General features: G+C 46.8%; 1 protein-coding gene across 2 annotated transcripts; it reads left to right on the forward strand.

Moving 5' to 3' along the window:
- The first annotated feature begins 690 nt into the window (after positions 1 to 690).
- On the forward strand, positions 691 to 14,107 carry TTC12 (tetratricopeptide repeat domain 12). 2 transcript variants are annotated; one of them, XM_051638426.1, is made up of 21 exons: positions 691 to 760; positions 1,040 to 1,191; positions 1,797 to 1,827; positions 2,348 to 2,425; positions 2,941 to 3,062; positions 3,575 to 3,634; positions 4,009 to 4,080; positions 4,680 to 4,740; positions 5,014 to 5,202; positions 5,745 to 5,814; positions 6,898 to 6,986; positions 7,339 to 7,507; positions 7,886 to 7,978; positions 8,178 to 8,241; positions 8,419 to 8,553; positions 9,070 to 9,171; positions 9,862 to 9,930; positions 10,766 to 10,867; positions 11,032 to 11,131; positions 12,844 to 13,069; positions 13,897 to 14,107. In XM_051638426.1, the coding sequence occupies exons 1-21, from the start codon at positions 706 to 708 to the stop codon at positions 13,970 to 13,972; spliced, it is 2,115 nt and encodes a 704-aa protein (XP_051494386.1). In that variant the 5' UTR covers positions 691 to 705; the 3' UTR covers positions 13,973 to 14,107. The 2 variants fall into 2 exon arrangements, with proteins under 2 accessions (XP_051494386.1, XP_051494388.1); XM_051638428.1 differs by lacking the exons at positions 691 to 760; positions 1,040 to 1,191; positions 1,797 to 1,827 and adding an exon at positions 1,208 to 1,312.
- Positions 14,108 to 18,167: the final 4,060 nt, after the last annotated feature.

Here is an 18,167-nt window from a genome sequence, read left to right on the forward strand (position 1 = left end):
CAGGGCAGCGGGGGCTCGGGGGATGCTTGGGCACCCTTTGGTGGCTGATGGCTTCTGTTAACTGCCACCTCGGATCTTCTGGCCCTGCAAACGTGGCCCTAGAGCATCTCCTGGCAGTTGTGACAAGGACCCACCTGGGTGACGTGCCAGTCCGCGGGGCAGCTGGAGCCTGCTCCAAACAGCCTGACAGGTCCCACGAGGTCTGCAGGAGGGTCTGCATCCTCCTGTCGGGGCAGCTGGCCCTCCCAGCCTGGAACGGCTCAGCTCGGTGTCTCTGCGGCGTCGTCCTTCATCTTCACCCGCCGCCCGGAGCGATCCCCAGCACAGCCTGGGGGGCTCGGGGGGGGCCGTGCCAGGGAGGGCTGAGCTGGGGGCGCAGCAGGACAAGCCCTGGGACGCTGCGCGGGGCGCTGGGGCCGGTGCGGGGTGCGGGTCCCAGCCCGGGCTGCTGCGGGGGGACCCCGCTCCGCCGCGGCGCGGGAGGGCGGGCGGCCCTTGCTTTGCATAGACACGCCCCTTGGTTTGCATGACCACGCCCATTCGATTACATAGACGCGCCCTTCGTTTGCATGGCCACGCCCCTTGGCTCGCATGGCCACGCCCCTTCGTTTGCATGCCGAGGCGGGCGCGGTTGCCACGGCAACGCCGGGGACGCCGCGGAGCTGCGGGCCGGGCCTGCGGGTGCGGGGGGTGCCCGGCCCGGCCATGCTGGGCGGGGAGCGGGATTTCCAGCGGTTCCTCCGCCGGGTGGATGAGGTCGGTAAGTGCGGGCAAGGGGGGGGCCGGGTGAGGGGTCCCGAAGATGTGGGTGCCAAGGGTTGCTGCTTAACCCAGGGATTTTGCAGCACGGAAGCTGTAGGGAGCTCTGGGCAGTGAGATGAAGTTGCACGTGTAAAGGTTTCTATTCATAAAGGCCGAACTGGTTACCAGTGCCTTCAAAAGTGTGTGTCAGCAGAGGCACAACAGCTCCTGGTCCCTCCAGGATCACTTAGACCCGTGTGTGTGTGTCTCTCTCTCTTTTCTTCCATCCTGTTTTTAGCCAATTTGGTGCAAGGCTTGAACTCCCCAGACCCAGCTGTCAGGGAAAAATCCATCGCTGAAACAGAGAAGAGGCTCCAAGATGAAGAAACGAGCAAGGAGGAAGAAAGCAAGACTGTGGTGAACAGAACAGTCATCAACAGACAAGCTTCTGTAAGGGTCTTTTTCCCCCTGAAGTTCAGGCTGCCTGCAGCTTAGGCCCTTTAAATGGCACCAATTCACATTCCTTGCCCAGAAGAAAAAAAAAGAAAAAGAAACCGAACAATACTTACAAGTATGTTCTGATTGTGCCTTTATTTTTACACTGTTTATCTTAATGGGAGGTTCTGGTGTCACGTTGTCCTTGTTTGAAGGTTGCTAAGAACACAGGAGACTTTTTTTTTTCATTTATCCAAGTTGGAAGCAAGTGCTGAGGTGCCACCACCTGTAGCTTTTCCCTGCACTTCGGGAACTTGAGCAAGACTAGTTGAAGACACAATAATCCCTTTGTTAATTTCATTAGGCTCTGATGCCAGCAGTAGGGCTTGGGTTTCAGTGACTTGCCTCATTAAAGATCCAAGTGGAAGCTTTCTGATCATGTAAAAAATTCCTATGTTCCAACCATCCTTTAAGTGTCAATTTGATACTCCCAGTGTGCATCCCTGGCTGCTTCAGATGCCCTGGAGCTCTGGATACCTTGACCAAGTGTTCCTTTGCTGTTGTGGGGTTTCCTACAAAGTCTCTGTGTCCATCCACGTGTTCTGTTTCTCTTTTTTCAGGAGGTGGCAAGTGCAGAGGCAGTGACTGCAGGTAGGACAGTGCTCTCTCTGGTGTTGAGCATCTCTCCAATCTGTTTTAGCAGAGAGGTAAAGGGTTGCTGTTATTTCCTGCAAGACCTATTTCCACTCCTGCCAGAGTCAGAGAGAACTTTCCTAGTGACTTTAATTCATCCAGTCAGTGTAGGAACCCACTCCAGGGTCTTACCAGTGTGACTGTGCTTGTTCCTGGGTAGGAAGCTTGTTGGTCAGCATATTCTGGCCTCTCATCTAAAGAGTTAGCATTCTGAACTTAAAAGCAAACAAGTTTTATCTCTAGAGAGAAGCTCCATGGAGGGAAGTGTGGAAATCCTGAGGGGCAGCACAGCCTTCATGTGTAGCAGCTGGTCCTTCACGTTCTGGTTTCACTCATGAAATGTCCCCTGAACATTTTCTTTGTAGAGAAACAACTCACGAATACCTTAGAAATTACTTTTTCCTCACCTGTTGATTTGATTTTAATGAAGCCTGCTCTTCCCCCCCACCCTGTTTTTTCCCTGACGTGCCACCCAAAGATGCTTTCCTGGCAATTCTGGAAAAAGATGCAAAAGAACGAAGTGAACGAAGGAAGAGGAATGAGCACTTAGCAAATGGTAATTGCTGAAGGCTTTGCTAGGCATTGCCTTCAAAAACCACTTAGCAGGACCTGGGGCTGATTTAAGAGGCTGTTGAACTTCTCTGTTCTTGCCATTGTGCACAGTGAGACAGTGCTTGGGCTGTCTGAGAGCAGCGTGTAGCAGGGCCACGTCCTTCACAGGGTTGTTATTCTTCATTCTGTCCTCTCTGTGATAAAAGTCTGGGTTGGAGGGACCCAGTTTGAGTCTTTCAGAGCTGGGCAAAGGCAGATGCTCAGTTTTCCCTCTGGAAAAGGAAAGGGGCACGTGTACACTGAGCAGCTCAGAAGTGCCATGCAAATCATGGCTAGTGAAGACAGCTGCAGTGGAGCTGGGCTGGAATGTTGATGATTATTCCAACAGGAGATCGTGGCCTGTTTCCTCAGTCACTCTTTGGGGGAATAAAACAACCCAAACGTTATTATTTAAGAACCCCAAATGTTACTACAAAAAATGCCAAATGTTGTTCTGAACGCCTGCCTGTTGTTTGGCAGCCCTGAAGGAGGAGGGAAACGTTGCCTTCAGGAAGGGAGACTTTGTCACAGCTATCCAGAGGTACACTGAAGGTCTGGAGAAACTGAAAGACAAGCAGGAACTCTACACAAACAGAGCACAGGTGAGCACCTGGAAATGAGCCACCACTGCTTTTTGGTGCTACTTTGCCAGGAGAGAACCCAAACCAAGTGAATTTCATAGGAAGTCATATATGTTGTGCTACAGGAAGGCTTCAAAAAGGGAGCAAACAATTCCTCCTGGCTGTCCTCCACTCCCAGCAATTAATGAGTTCATAGGCTTTGGGGTTTGCTTCTGTTTGTGTTTGGTTGGTTTATAGTTTTATTTTTCTGTGGGATCAATTTTTAACTGTAGAACATTAACATTTGCCCTGCGTTCTCTGCTTGCTTCATATATTCCACAGGTGTGTGTTGAATTTCAGTTTCTTAACTTTATTCTAAATAACAAACTGAGCAGGTGGAAGACAAGTTTAGAAGCAACTGGTACTTATCCTGCAGAATCAACAGTGGGCAAATCAACAGTCTGGTTTTATTTATTTATTAATTAGCTACGGTTTGTGGAAGTTGTTTGAAAGATTCTAATTCTTCTGCCTGGATCCTCCTGGCTCTGTTTCAGGCCTACCTGAAGATGCAGGAGTATGAAAAAGCCCTCAGTGACTGTGAATGGGCATTAAAGGTAACTTTCTGTGTTCCTGGCAGAACTGGTCAAAAGACATATGGAAACATTATTATAGATTGTTGCTGCAGCCTTAACATCCCTAATTGCATGAGAGTCTGGGTGTAGTGCCTGAAGTGCAGTTTTGTGGGGGGATACTCAGCTGCTTTCCACCTTTAACCAGACCAATATTCTTTGCACTGGGAAGGGGAGTTGGTACCTGGAGATGACAATTCAGCATTTAGACTTCAAATGCCTTTAGTAGATGGTATAAATACCCTCTTCTGTGCTTGCAGTTATTCTGGGCAGCTGTAGCTAGTAATCAGAAAGCTGGAAAAATATTAAGGGGTTTAAAATTTCTAAACACATAATTGATGATTCCTTTTTTAACACAGTGCAATGGCAAATGCATTAAAGCCTATTTTCTAATGGGGAAAGCTCACCTGGCACTTCAGCACTACGGGGAGGTAAGTTGACTAAATCTTGTGGGGCCGTGTTTGGTTCTGCTTTTATACGATGATGTGGGTGGGAGGGAGGAACTGGTGATCTGAAGAATGGGATAAATAACAGTATCCTGAGCCTTTGGACTTGGAAGAGAGTTGTCTCTGCCCCAGAGAGACAACTGAATAAAATGTGTTTCACTTTTTTAATCCCACCCTGCTCTGTGCAGTGGGTGTTATTAAACTGTTGCTACATGTGCACAAAGTGCAGAAAGGGAAGATAAAGGCACAAGGTGCACAAGTCCCTGCACTATTGGTGCTGTGCCTCATTTTCTGTTGTTCACTGCAACTTTGCTGTTTTGTTCCTGCTGGGACCTTCCTGGGGTTGTACTTGACATTTCCCTTTTTGAAAGAGCAGGCTGATGTAGGCACTGAGTGGAATATCCACCCTACACTTTTAATTAGGAAAGTTTTGACTTGTGTGTCTCCACAGATTTTATCTTTCATACTTACTAAGTACTGTAGCCCAAGAACTTTTGAGCTCAAACAGGATGACTCTGACTAGGATATAATTTTTACCATCTTCCCATTTTTTAATTCAGAGCCTGTTTCTTTTCTCCATTAAGTCCAGGCAGTGTTACCAGAAGATCTTACAAATTGATCCCCAAAAGGAAAGCCTATTCAAAGGTAAGAAATAGGAATTTTTACACTCTTGTCCCGTGTTTTCTGATCAAGATGGAACTGTTCTGCTCCTCAGAACTTTTGGTGGAGTCTCTTCATGTTGGTGTTTCTCATTGTTTCTTCTTTAAGCTGATTGACTCCCCAGAGCTGTGGGTTGTTCTGTACCTCTGTGTGTGGCTGGCAGTGCTCTCTGTCATCCAGTCCACTTCATTTTCCACTTGAACCTTGACCATATCAAAGCACTTACCTGCCTTGCTTTGTCTCCTTTTGATCTCCAAGATTGTATGAATGAGGTAAACTTGGAGGAAAAAAGAATGCAAGACGAAGAGAGAGCAATGAAGGAAGTTCAGGCTGGAAATCTTGCTGCTCTGTCCATAAAAGAGCTGCTGCAGAAACTTGCCAGGCCTGACCAGAGCATCTTCTACTACACAGGAGGGATCAGGCTTCTGGCAGGAGCTGTGAGAGACCGTGAGTACTGGAGGCAAAGCTGCCTGATCATGGGAGCTGTAATCCAAGTAGGTTAATAGTGGAGCAGTTGTTAAAGGAAGAGGAAAATTATTTGTATGTGTAAAACACCAATTCAGCAATGTTTGGTGTTTCAATATTTGTGGCCAGTGGATACTTGCATATATTCCTTAGAACTGGGCTGATGTTGTAGCCGAGCTGTTGAGATTTTGGTCCCTTAGGAGCTGATTAATTAGTTTAGACATATTTGTAGCTCTGTGAAAGTGTATTGATTTGAAGGCCAGTCTCATGTCTCAGCCTTCCTAAAAAGCCTTTACCTTGAAGTCAGTTTTCTTTGCAGCACCAAATGGTCTTGAGCTTCAAAGCTGCTTCTGCTTCAAGCAACATCCTTGGAGCTTTTTCCCTCTTGTAACGATGTTCTTTCCCCAGAGCTGTTGATCCAGTGACCTTTTCTTTTAACACTGTGTTATGGAAGAGCAGGAGTCTCAATGATACATCAGCCAGATGGATCAGAGAGCTGATTGGTTTATCTTTGAATTTTTCAGGCACTGAACAAACTTTATTTAGGACAAACAATGGGTTCAGTATCCTCAAAGACAACGAGACTGTAAGACGGTAAGAGCTCTCCAAAGGACACAGCAGGGTGTTACAGCATGAGCAAATGAAAAGATTGTTTTCAAGAAACACAATCACTTCTTGAAATGCAGACGAAAGGATCGAAAGATAATGTATTAACAGTTTAATGTCTGGATGGGCTGACAGCACAAGCAGGGCTTTCTTGGATGCAGTGAACAGAACTAATGAATTTCTGCTTCTGTCTCCTGCTCCTGTGGAGCTGTCCTCACTCTCCTGCTGAGAGCAGGTTTGTGAAAAAACCTTCAGATAAAAGAACATCTGAAAGCACTTGGTTGCTGTAAGTGTACCTGGCTAGACGCCCTGGAGCTATTAATTGCCATCAGTAAATATTTGGCCATATAGCTCTGTCATGTAACCTGTGAAGCTGTAATCCTGTAATCAAGGAAGAGGATCATCTCTGGGGACCTGTGTCTTGTGCTGCTGTGATACTGTGTTTTGATAATCAAGAAACAAATCTGACTCGTGTATACCTGTGTTACTTTATCAACTTTGTCTTTAGAGGGATCTGTTGTCTGAATGTATATGTGAGTCAGGGTCAGATGGATGAAGGGAGCAGGGAAGACGTGCAAAAGATGCAACTTGAGAATGTTGCACAACTGAGTTGGTTCAGAACAGCATGATCTGGTTGAACAGGGGAGGAGAGCTGCTCTTTGAGGCTGCCAGAGGGACTGCAGCACAGAGCCCTCCTCAGGGCTCCTCAGTGTCTTGAGTGTTGGCTGTAAACAGACCTCAGAGATGAAGCACGTCCAAGTTTGCACAAGGGTTTTACACCCTATTTAGGACTGAATTTATCAGCTGTTTGGTGCTGTGTGAGGCTCTGCAGGGTCTGTGTGTGCTGAGGGTAGAGCAGAGCTGGGAGGTCCTCTGGGCTCAGGGGAGGTCCCCTGGAAAACAATTCTGCTAGTCCTAAAAATGTTTAACCAATAATTGGGTTTAGAGCTTAGGAGCTTCAGTGTTTGTGAGGCAGATCCTCCTCTCTGTGGGACTTTGATTTCCCTGGCCAAGGAGCTAATTGTTTGATCTGTCCTTTGCTCTTTTTACAAGCTAACATTTCTAATTTAGGGGCTTCTGTGCAGAGAGAAAAGACACTGCTGAAGTGGATCTGTCTGTTTCTCTTCTCTGCCTTTGGCAAGCTGTCTGTGCCGGGAATGGTAAGATGTGTAATCAGCATTAATCACTGCCAGGGCACCCTTGGTGTGGCACTGACTGTGTCTGAAACTTGTTTGGCATGAACATCACTTGGATGCAGACCTTATTGTAAATAAGAAGTTCAACCACCAGTGTATTTGTTGAAGTAATGGAGCTGAGAGAAGGTTAGTGGGTGTTCTGCCTTGCCAAGGCTCTGTAGGAGTGTTATGCAAGATGAACATCAGAAGTAATAAGCACATGAGTGGATGAGCTAAAGACATTTCATCTGTTAAATCAGCACTTAGGAGAAAAATGGTAAGAGTAATAGGGGAGCCTCTGTGTGTGACATTGCTCTTAGAGCTTCTCTTTTTTCAGAAGAAAATCAGCGTCTGCTTTTGACTGACTCTGGGGTGAGTGCTCAGCTGCCAGAGCTGCTTTCCTCTGGGATACAGGAGATCCAACAGGAGACACTGGCACTGATTGCTCTTTACTCAGAGAATGAGGCTGGGAGGAGACTGCTGCTCAGGCACCAGGACCTAACCAAGTAATAAACACATCTGCACCTCAGAAAAATCTCCTGACTGTTCCACATGTCTGTCCCTAAGATGTTCACCAGCAGCAAAGCAGCTTTGCACCAAATGTCTGTGAAGCTCATGTGCTGGTGGAATGTTCTAATGCTGGCAGAAATTGGTGCTTTTGTTAAAACATCAGAGCATCTAGTGCCAAAATATTGTCCTAATGGCAACTGGGTGACTGGGAGTGTTTGGAGGGCCTTGTGTATCTAGCTTGGTCAAAACCCTACTGCACACAAAGCAGTTTAAGATCATACGTTGTTTTGGGGCACATAAAATGCAATTTTGATCTTTGAGAATTAAACCCAAGCTGACATAATTGTTTGGTGGGGTTTTTTTTGTCATAACAGGTGGCTGCAGATTTTGATGATGTTTGTCAGCTGCACCGATGCCAGAGCTGTCAGGGCCATGGATATACTGGCTGAGTTAGCTCCAGAGGAAAGGTAACTTACATTTCTTCATTCATTCTTATAAAGTTGTACTGTGAAATGCACTAAGTGAGCCAGTGATAGAGGCTGTTGGCCTTTCTTGCTGTCAGAGTGTCATGCTGACTGATGTTTACCTTGTCTTTGTGTTGCCTTTATCTGTGATTTTTGTCTAAAGCTTGAAGGGACAAACATTACTTTCTTTATCCCTCAACAGGTTCAAAGCTCAGTGTCGTGTCCTGCTTTCCACTGGTGCTTTGCCTTTATTCACCCAGTTGCTGGTATGAAAGATCCCAGTTTCTCTATTTCTATGAGGGTGATTTGCAAACTTTGGGGCAGCTGGGATTTAGCATGGGCGAGAGAGGCTCTGGAAGCCCATTGCCAGAGGGATAGGAACATGTCTTTGTTGTTTCCTTGTAATTTGTTCTGAAATTGTCGTTCCACTCTTCTCTTTTCAGACCTCTGCCAGGCTGGTGAACCAGGCAGCCCTGGCCCGTTGTGTTGGCATCATGGGGACCCTGTGTGCAGATGCAGCCACCCGAGAGCAGCTGGCTGAGAGCAGGGAGTGCTGGCAAGCCTGCCTAAAGCTGCTGGTACTGCCACCTGGCACTGGAACAGGGATTTCAGGCCTGCCTCCTGTGGAAATGGCACTTGTGTGGCCACCTTTGTCTGCCTCCTGCTCTTGCTCCCAACTCCTGACTGAGATCTTTCAGATCTGGTGGCTGGAGAAAGGTCTCCAAGCTGTCTGGTGTTCACACCAGTTGTGGATTGGTGGATGGGTGAAGGGGAGTAAGTCATCCCTTATTGTCAGTGGCCCCTTTCAGGGTAAGGATGTGGAATGAACTCGGTCCTCAGAAAACAAAGAATTGAGAGGATGAGAAAGGCTCATGTTCACTGCTAAACATCAGAAGTTTGGAGTGTGCCAAGGTGAAACAAACCTAAGAACAAACCTGTATCAAAAAGCCAGCCTTAGCTCTGGTGCTCATAAGGCTTTTCCTTCCCTCTGAGTTGATGGTGTGTCTGTGTTCCCCATCCAAGCAGGCACATGTAAGGCTGAGGAAATGCACATTCTGAGCCTCAGAATGGATTGTCCCCTTATTTCTACACAGGATGAATGCAATGATATCAAACCCCCCCTGTACCAGGAGTGTTTGTTTGCAGTGCTGGGCCTAATGATGAACTTGCTGCTTGAATCAAACGAGACCATCCAGGTACATGAGATCTATGGATATTTAGTAGTGGTCTTCTCTTAGCCTCTTCCTCAGAGGTTCAGAATTGCTTGAGCAGTCAGAGCATCTCCTTCCCTTGTCACTGTGAATGGGCCTGAAGTCAAACCCTGACAGAGTAGGTGAGGAAGTGAGCATGAAATTTTGTGACCTTGCAGTCTGCACAGGGAAAAAGAGCCTGACTGTGTAGGAGGGATCCACAGCCCCTGACACCAAGCATGCTGAAGCACTTACAGGCTGCCAGCCTTGGACTCTGCTGGTGTTTAGTCAATTTTTAATTTTTATGGGGGTTTAAGGTTACCATTAAGGATAGCTGACAATTTAAGTAAGCTAAAAAGTTAAAAAACTTACAGCATTTTCTCCTCCACCATCCCCACCCCCACATACTCATACAGTACCTTTCCTCAGTGCTGTAAATGTTTTCTTTGGCATCAGCCTCCAAGTATGGGGTATTCTTAGATGCTTGGCACATGCCAAAATCATTTAAAACTAAGGATTCCATCAAGAAGGAAGAATTTATTAAGTTGCCTCTGAGTTCTGGGTGCTGGTAGCTTTACTGCCATGTGTGCCCTGATCTCCCCTGGATTCTTTGTTGTATTTTGTCTGTTAACCCATTTCTGTCCCCAGGCCTCCCAGCAATCAGCAGGACCTGAGTTCTGCACGTTGTTGTTTCAGGGCCTGGCTGTGGACATCAGCTGCAGGTGCATGGCTCTCCTCAGGGATGAGGATGGGAGGATTGTGACAGTAAGTGGGAGACCTGTGGACTAACAAACTGTTGTATGAGCTGTCCTGAGCTGGACACTTGCACTGCAAACTGCTGCCCTCTGCAAGTCTCTACATTAGGCTTTGAAGCCTAGAAGATTCATCATTATTGGTGGCAAAGTAACAATATACCACTGGTATTCTTCAGGTTTCTATATTGTGTGATGCAGTAAGTTCTGAATGTTCTCTTGAAATCTACTTGAGTGAAGCTCATACAAATAATTTCATCCTCAGGGTGGTTTTCAATATAAAGAATCAATCTAGAAGCAGAGGAGCAAGGACCATCTGGGTGTTTAGCAGCTGTTTCTTTTACAATTCTTGTATGTGAATCACACCTAGGAGATGGTGCTCCTGTTAATGGTGGGTAACTCCCACAGGTAGCAGTTATTCAAGGCAGGTGGGTAGGAGCAGATGTGGACTCAGTCTGTTCACCTCTCTGAGGTCACATGAATTGTTCTCATCTGTTTTACTGATTACCAGAAGAGCTGGGCTGGTTTCTAGTAGGGATTTGTTTCAATAAATACACACACAGGGAGCTGCCCTGATCTCAGTTTAGTCTCATCTCTCTCTCTATCCCCTCTTTAGAAGCTGTGCTGAGTTCAGTTTCCAGGGAGTAATAAAAAAAAACATAAAATCCATGTCCTAGAGATGTTCTTTGTTATATTCCTCTAAATTTCTCCTTTAATTACTTTGGGTTTATTCTGAAACAAACAAACAAACAAAAAACCAAAACAAGCCAAAGAAAAAACCACAAAATCATTAGAAAACTCCTTCAAGTTGTGTTTTTTTCCTTCTCCCCCTCTGTGTCCTGCTGCAGAGAGCCACTGGAGTGCTGAGTCGTGTCCTGCCAGCGTCCTCCTCAGCTGTGGAAGAAGCAGTGAGAGGAGGGGTGGTGAAGAAAATGATCAAGTTCTTGAAAGTAAATTCATTTAGCTAAATTCTCTTTTATTTCTGCTTGTATTGTTCCTTCAGAAAGCCACTGCTGCCCCTCTGTTTAGATTTATTATTATTTTTTTTTGGCCCTGGGAAAGACCTGTAACCCTGGATGTGTTTCTGTGTGTGCTTTGTTCTAACCAAATCTAGGCTGGAGGAGAGAGCACAACCAGTTATGGTATAAAGACCCTTTGCATCTGCACCAAAAGCAGCAGACAAGCTCAAGAGGATCTAGTGAAGGCAGATAAAAGTAAGTAGCAAGTTCAGCAATTGGAGGCCGAGTGCAGAGATGTACCCTCAGTGTCACCCAGTTACTTTCTTCCCCCCTAGAACAGAACTAACACTGAGTTTTGCTCTTGCAAGACCTGAGCCATGGTTTTGAGGGATGTGCTGGTTTAGCTCCTGAAATAATGCTTAATGAGCCTTAGCTCTGTGTGTGCATGGAAGCAGGCACTTCAGGTAATGAGCCTGAGCTAGAGAAACTGTAGTAAAATGGCTTTATATGCATTTCAGAGCAAAAAATACAAGTTCTTTGAAAAAAGTGCTTGAAAACTGTAGCTGAATTGAGTTGTATTTCCCAAAGATAGTGGCTAAAATAAGAAACTTAATTTTGACATCTGATTTCCAGAGGTTGGGGCTGTTTAGAGCTTCCTTCAAATTGCATGTGGATATTTGTCCTGGTACTGAAGGGAAATGGATATGGAGACAGAGTCAAGTTATCAGACCAAGTGTCTTTTTTTAAGTATATTTGCTCTAGTCAGATGGTGCAACACTTCTTAGATTACTTTAAAATCCAGGTTCAATTAATGCTAATGTAACTACAACAGAGAACACTGAAGTTTTATCTGAATGGTTGAATCTGTCATGAAACTGTCAGCTCATGTAGTTTAACTTGAACCCTAAGGATTTCCACTCATTAAAAGCCTCTCAGAGCATCATCTTCCTTTTGTACACCCCAGATGAGTTTCACTGTCATCTGTAAATGAAGCTTTCATTTCCTCAAATCAGCAGAACACTTCACTCTTGTGCTTTCCACCAAAACTCTGAGGATTCATCTTGTGAGGAGTCACTGCTTCTCATTTCTGTCACCTCTGTTTGCCAACCCAGACATTGCCTGGTTGCTGGGAGCCTGTTGGAATCAAGTTATAGTCCCATGACATTAAATTGCATTCCAGCTGGGCCACCCAGTTCAGCTTCTGCACCAGCCACTCCTGCTGCCTGGAGCAGCATCACCTCTCCAGAAGGTGTTATTGCAGCAGAAAAGGTGGGAGGTGATTTGGAAAAACTGATGGAGCCATGAAAGAAAACCCCAAGGAAACTTCATGTATGTGACAGCCAGGGCTGTATTTTATTTAGAAAAGGGTTTCTCTAAAAGTTTCTAGGTTCTGTGGCCTGAGATGCTGCTCCTTGCAGAGCTGCACAACTCCAGGGCAAGGGTATAAGGAAAATACTCTGCTGCTGTACAGTAGGTTACAGCAGCAGCTAAACTGAGCTGTTCTGTGTTAGCTAAGGGTATCTGGAAAGATTTTTCATGTTCCTTTTTTCAGCTGTTCTTTCCACAACAGCATTTCAGTCCTAACACATTTATCTTGGCTCTCTAAGTGCTCTGCTCTGTGCTTGCCCTGCTGGTGTGGGCCAGTGCAGGACCCTGCAAGCAACAAAGGTGGCATGTGCAGCTTCAGAGAAATACCAACCAAATGCAGACACAAGCTCCATGCTAGAGAACCCCTCAGAGTGTAGATTCACTCTTAAGAGAAAGACACCTTGGCAGGTGAGGCTGAGACAGTGTCTTGGATCCTGAACCTTGCCATGAAATTCCCTTGCTCCTCCAGGTATTCTAGAAAAATGCCCAACATGGAACAGTGTTCCCTCTCTGGGAGTTTAGGTGAAGACAGGAGGAAATATCAGTGTTACTTGTACAAATCTGTGTGCATTCTGTGCTGTTAAAACTCTTTCTCCCAGGGTTCAGTGTGCTGCTGAAGCTCCTGGAGTCAGAGAATGAGATGATTGTGGGAAATGCAGCTTTTTGCCTTGCCCAGTGCCTGGCAGTTCCTGGAGCAGCAACATCCTTACTCAATTCCAGTGTGGTGAGGACTCTGCTGAGACATGCTGGTGGTGATGCTACAAGAACTTCAGTGCAGGAGAATGCAGCAATTGCTCTGGGCAAGCTCTGTGTCGCTGAGCCAAGGTATTGTGAGAAGGACTCTTGTTCTCCCACACCATCTGTTGTTATGAGGTGATAATTCTTGAAAACCTGACCAGTGTTAGTTGATTCTACTCGTGGAGCTGCAGTTATTGCATGAAATCTATCCCCCTCCAACCAGAACCCCCACTTGTGGCACTGTCCCCACAGTTCCTGTGGTGTGTGTCTGAATATGTTTCCAGGAGCTCACTTTGCATTGCTCTCTGATGGTCCCTGTGCTGGAAGCATGGAAGGAGCAGGAGTGATAAGTTTGTAGGGGTCAGAGCAATAATGAGAGCAAACCAGAAGTATACATGTCAGCAAGGAATGTCTGCTGCTGCCTGCTGAAAGCTTCCCAAGCTCTAGCTAGCTGCAGACTGCCAGCTGGACCTGGAACTGTGTTCCAGGCAGGAACTGGGTTCAACTTGTTAATGCACATCCTGAACCACTGCAGATAGCAAGGGGTAATGCTTGGGCCCCAAAAGCTGAAGGACTTTGCTTCTGATGGAGATGCCAGGTGAGCAAGAGAGAGTGTCTGCTCTGAGATGTGCAAAACGCTCCACAGATACAAAAGGGAAGCACTTTGTTGTCTTAGTTTTGTTCATGTGAAATGCAACAATTTTCAAGTGTTCTTCAGAACTTTCATTTCCTTTCTTTGTGGGGAATAGAAATCTAGAAACTGTTTCTCATGCTGCTCCAGGAGGAGTTTATTGAACGTAACATTTAAACAGCCTGGATGGCTTGGGCTTGGGGTACAGCAGAGCAGTGGAAGCTGAGAACTTTTATGGCTCATGACCTTGTACTCCCCAGCAACCTTCCTGTTGTCCTTTCAGGCACGTTGTTCAGCTGCGGAAGCTGAATGGCCTGGCCATCCTCAGCTCCTCCATGAAGCACGTGCAGGGCACCTGAAGGCTTCAGGAGAGCTTCAAAACCTGCTGTTGAAGGTCTATTCTTTAATAAAACTAATTCAAAGTTCATCAACTTCTCAGTCCCTTTTCAAAGTGTTGGCTGGTCCTCCCATAGAAGCCAGTGAAACAGGATCAGGAGAAAAATAAAATAACAGTTTGCATTGAGCTTGGTTGTGCTTTAATAAATGATGTTGCCCTTTTTCACTGGTGAGTTCCTTGCTGGTTAATCACTGACCAATGCCTTGTCTAGTCTGCTTGTCCATTTGGGTCCAGTATCCAGTATTAGAAGAAAACAGAAAGGAATTGTGAGTTGTGCCTTTGAAGAGTCCGTTTCTGTGATACAGACTTGGCCTCACTGTCAGCTGGGGAAAGACAAGACCAGGCAATGGTTAAGACTCCCAGCCAGAGCAAGAAGCAGAAACACAACTTGGAGATGTGGAACTTCTGGAAATGGAGCCTTCTTGAAAGTGTTTAAGGTGACCAAGGACTGTGTGCTGGTCTGAGGTGGGGCCCTGTGTGCCAGGTGCTGCACAAATGCCCATCAGGAGAGTTTTCTTTCCCAAACAACTCCCAGAGTGGGAAAAAGCTGAAGTGACCTGACCTTGGTTACCACATTCAGGTAAGGGACATGGCTAGGACTGGAAATGGTATCTGTCAGCACCTAATCTGGTGTAATATCTACTAGACTACACTTTATCAGCTTGCTGAAGGATGGATAATGGTTTATTGTTATTTCCCTCAGGAGCAACCACCTCGTCCTGGGTGTCTTTTGCACTGCTTTTCTGAGATGTCATTATGCTGCTTATCTGACTTCTGCTCATCTTTTTACTGCACTCCCAGCAGCAGGGCTATGGCAGAATGTTCCCTCTTAACTCCTTAACCTGCTTTGCTCTGAATTTCCCGTCTCCAGGAGTTTTGCTCACTCTGTGTGTGTGTGCAGGGGCTCTACAAACATGCCTGATGTGTCCTGCTCACTGTCTGCTGCTGGAGATTTGCAAAGACACTGGGGCCTTGTGGTTAAAGGTAAAAGGGATTTAACTGCCACCTTGCCTGAGAAGCCTCTGGTCTCTTCTTTGGTACTTAAGACAGTTTCCATTATGTGCTTGTGAAGTGTCTGTTGTGCTTGTTCTCTCACCATGGTTCCCATTCCTGTCTCACCAAAATGTCGGTCCAGGTGGCTCTGAGCCAGAGGGGGTTTCTGTGCAGTGTGTGTTCACTTCTCTCTGCAGCTCTTGCATTAAGGACACACTTTGTCAACACTTAGAGGCCTAGGGAAGAAGGGATCCAGCAGGATTATTTGATGGATCATTCCACTGATGGAATGATAGAAGCAGCAGCCCCAGCAGCAGCCTTCTACCCAGAGGGTCATGGGGAGAGAATGTCCATCTTACTTGGGCTGACAAAGCCCAAGACCAACAGAAATGGGTTCCTTCAGTGAAGCATCTCCATCTGGGACCCAGACTGACCCCTGTGTATATTTGTCTCAGCACAAAATGGTAAAACCTTCATGGGTGGAATAACCATGGTCATGGTGGAGACCAAAGACGTGACCCCTCAGCTTTTCTCTAGATGACACAAGCCCAAAGTCCTCAGCTGCTCCTCACAGGACATTCCTTCCAGCCCTTTCACCAGTTTGCTGCCCTCCTCTGCATGCAAGTGCCTTAATGTTCTTCTAAACTGGTGGGACCCAGAACTGCCCTCAGTGCTCAAGGCAGCATTTTAACTCATTTTAACCCTTTCTCCAGAGATGAAGAGCTGCCTTGCATGGGCAGCCTCTCATGCTTGCAGTCAGGTTTTCCATCTTTGCCATGCACATGAACACATTCTCTTCTTTTGTTAAAAATCTATTGATTCCAATTGGTGCAGGCTTTTTTTTTTTTTTTCTATTTTTGGGACAGATAATTGGTTGCTGTCTGGTCTAAGCTCTTATAAAGTAACCCAATACTCTGCTCTTCCAGGACAAACACAGCAAGTGCCCATTGCTAAGAAGCAGCAGAGGCTCCTTAGCAATTTGTTTCCTGCCTGAATATATTGTTGTTGGGGTGACTCAGGAGCTGCTTCACAAGATGCAGGAAAAAATCCCCATTTTTATTCTGATTGCAGCTGGACTGTTGGATTTGGCTGGTGAGTGATGGTTTTGTTCTAGTCTCACTTGCTGTTGTCCTGCCTTCTTTTCCTCCACTACCCGTGAGCAGAAAAATTCTGCTAAATATTGTGCCATCAGGCTCTGGTGTGTGACAACCATGGGAGGAAAGAGCAGCTTCTCTCTGTGGTGTTGTGCTCTAAGGCTCAAGATGTGGTTGAAATGGTTTCTGTGGTGGGAGATTCCTGAATGAAGGACTCAGTTGTGCTGCGTGGCCAGCTCAGGGACTGTGCATTCCCCAAGGGATGTGTCCTCTCTTTCATCTGGGGGAAAGCAAATGACAATTAGTGCCACTTTTCAGTGAGTAGGTCCACAGCAGAACTGAGGATCAAACTCAAGTCCTCTGAAGCCCAGCTCAGAAGACACTTTCTTTATCACATTAGGCACGGGCTCCCCTCCTCACCCTGCAGTAACACACTCTTCTGCATTTTCTTTGGGAACTGTCCTGCCAAATATTTGTGACAGTGTGAAATCAGTGATGGGTCTGTGATGCTGTCCTGCCTCCAGTGAGTCCCTGGGGCTGCAGGGAACCAGTCAGGCTTTGCTTGTTGCCTCTTCCTGGGGTGCCTGTGAGCAGACCCTGCGAGTGCACCCCAGCTGACCTGGCCAAGGAAAGCAGTCGTGTCTTCAGGCAGGCTGTTCTCTTCAGTAAATACAAACTTGGGAGGGTGGGGTCAAAGAATTTTCCACCAAATTAGTAATTCTATGATTTTCTGGGGGGTTTTGTTGTTTGTTCCTTGTGGTTTTCTAAATTACCCTCTCCCCCTGCAAGGTGTATTTGTGTGTATTTGCTCCACTTTCTTTATACAGGACCTTGATTCAGTGCTTGTGTCTACAGAAAGAATGTTTGTGTTGCTTTGCTGAGTTTGGGCTAAACCTTGGGAGTTTAGTTTGTTGATACAAACAGCTTTGCTGGTGAAGACCTGCCAGCCTGTCCTCAACCCACCCGGGGTTCCGCTCTCCTGCCAGCTGCCATTTATATCATTGTACAATTAATTAGGGGGTTCCTCTGGCTGGTTAATGCTTTGCATCGGGGTGGCAGGAGTATGGAGTGTCATAGGACAGTGAATATAAGCAGCAGAGGGTCAGGTTTAGAGCAGCTGGCTCTGATGGCAGTGCCAGAGCTGCCCACCCTCCCTGCTCTGCGGGTCCGAGTGGGACCAGCGGCCACTTCCCGCGTCCCACGCAGCCTGCAGCAAAGTGCTGCTGCCAGCTGCTGGAAGCTCACCTGCAACTGAAGAGGTAAAGGGCTTCTTTTCTGTTCATCAGGTGCCTCCTGGAATGAACATCATGTCAGTGAAGTTTCAGACCTGAGCCTTCCTGGAGAAGCTCAGCCAAGAGCTGAGAGCAGCCCCGTGCCCGGCGAAGTGTTTCCTGTTACAGAAGATAACTCAGATGAGGTGACCTTTCATTTTCAGAGTCCAGCAGTTGATCCTACTGCTGAGATGACAGCTGACTCAATTCCTGTCCATACAGAGGCAGCTGCAAAAAGAACAGCCACGCTGCCTAAGGAGTCAGTGAGAAACGTGGAGGTGCCTGAGCAACTGCACAGGGAAGCAGCAGCTTTAAAGCTCCAGGGTGGACACACGGTTCCTAGCAAGCTCCTGAGCAGCATCAGCACCCCTGTCTCCACACAAGGAACACAGGCTGCCACCCATCTGGAACAGCCAGACATGTCACTGCAAGGAAAACCAGGAAATATGACTCAGGCTGGTTTCAGTCCTACCAGCTCCAGTGCTGGGCTGCCCCAGCCTTCCCTTCTCAGTGGGGGGACACATCAAGCCTCTCCCGAGTTCACATCTCTCTCTTCCACTCCTGATACCAAGCAGATGGAGGAGCCAAGTCCTAAAACATCTCTTCTGACTTCAACAGTAAATATTCACCCTCCAGGAAAAGAAACAGCAGCATCTCCATTTCCCACCAGAGTCAGGATTGCTCTTGAAAGCACGAGGGTGGGTTGGTTCCCACCAGCAACGCCCCCCACTAGCAAAGGGCCAAAGGGCACAAATCCACAAGCCCAGCCTGACAGCAAAGCTGGTGTAACACCTGCATA

The sequence above is a fragment of the Apus apus genome, chromosome 22, assembly GCF_020740795.1.
Source record: "Apus apus isolate bApuApu2 chromosome 22, bApuApu2.pri.cur, whole genome shotgun sequence".
In the NCBI taxonomy this organism is placed as follows: domain Eukaryota; kingdom Metazoa; phylum Chordata; class Aves; order Apodiformes; family Apodidae; genus Apus; species Apus apus.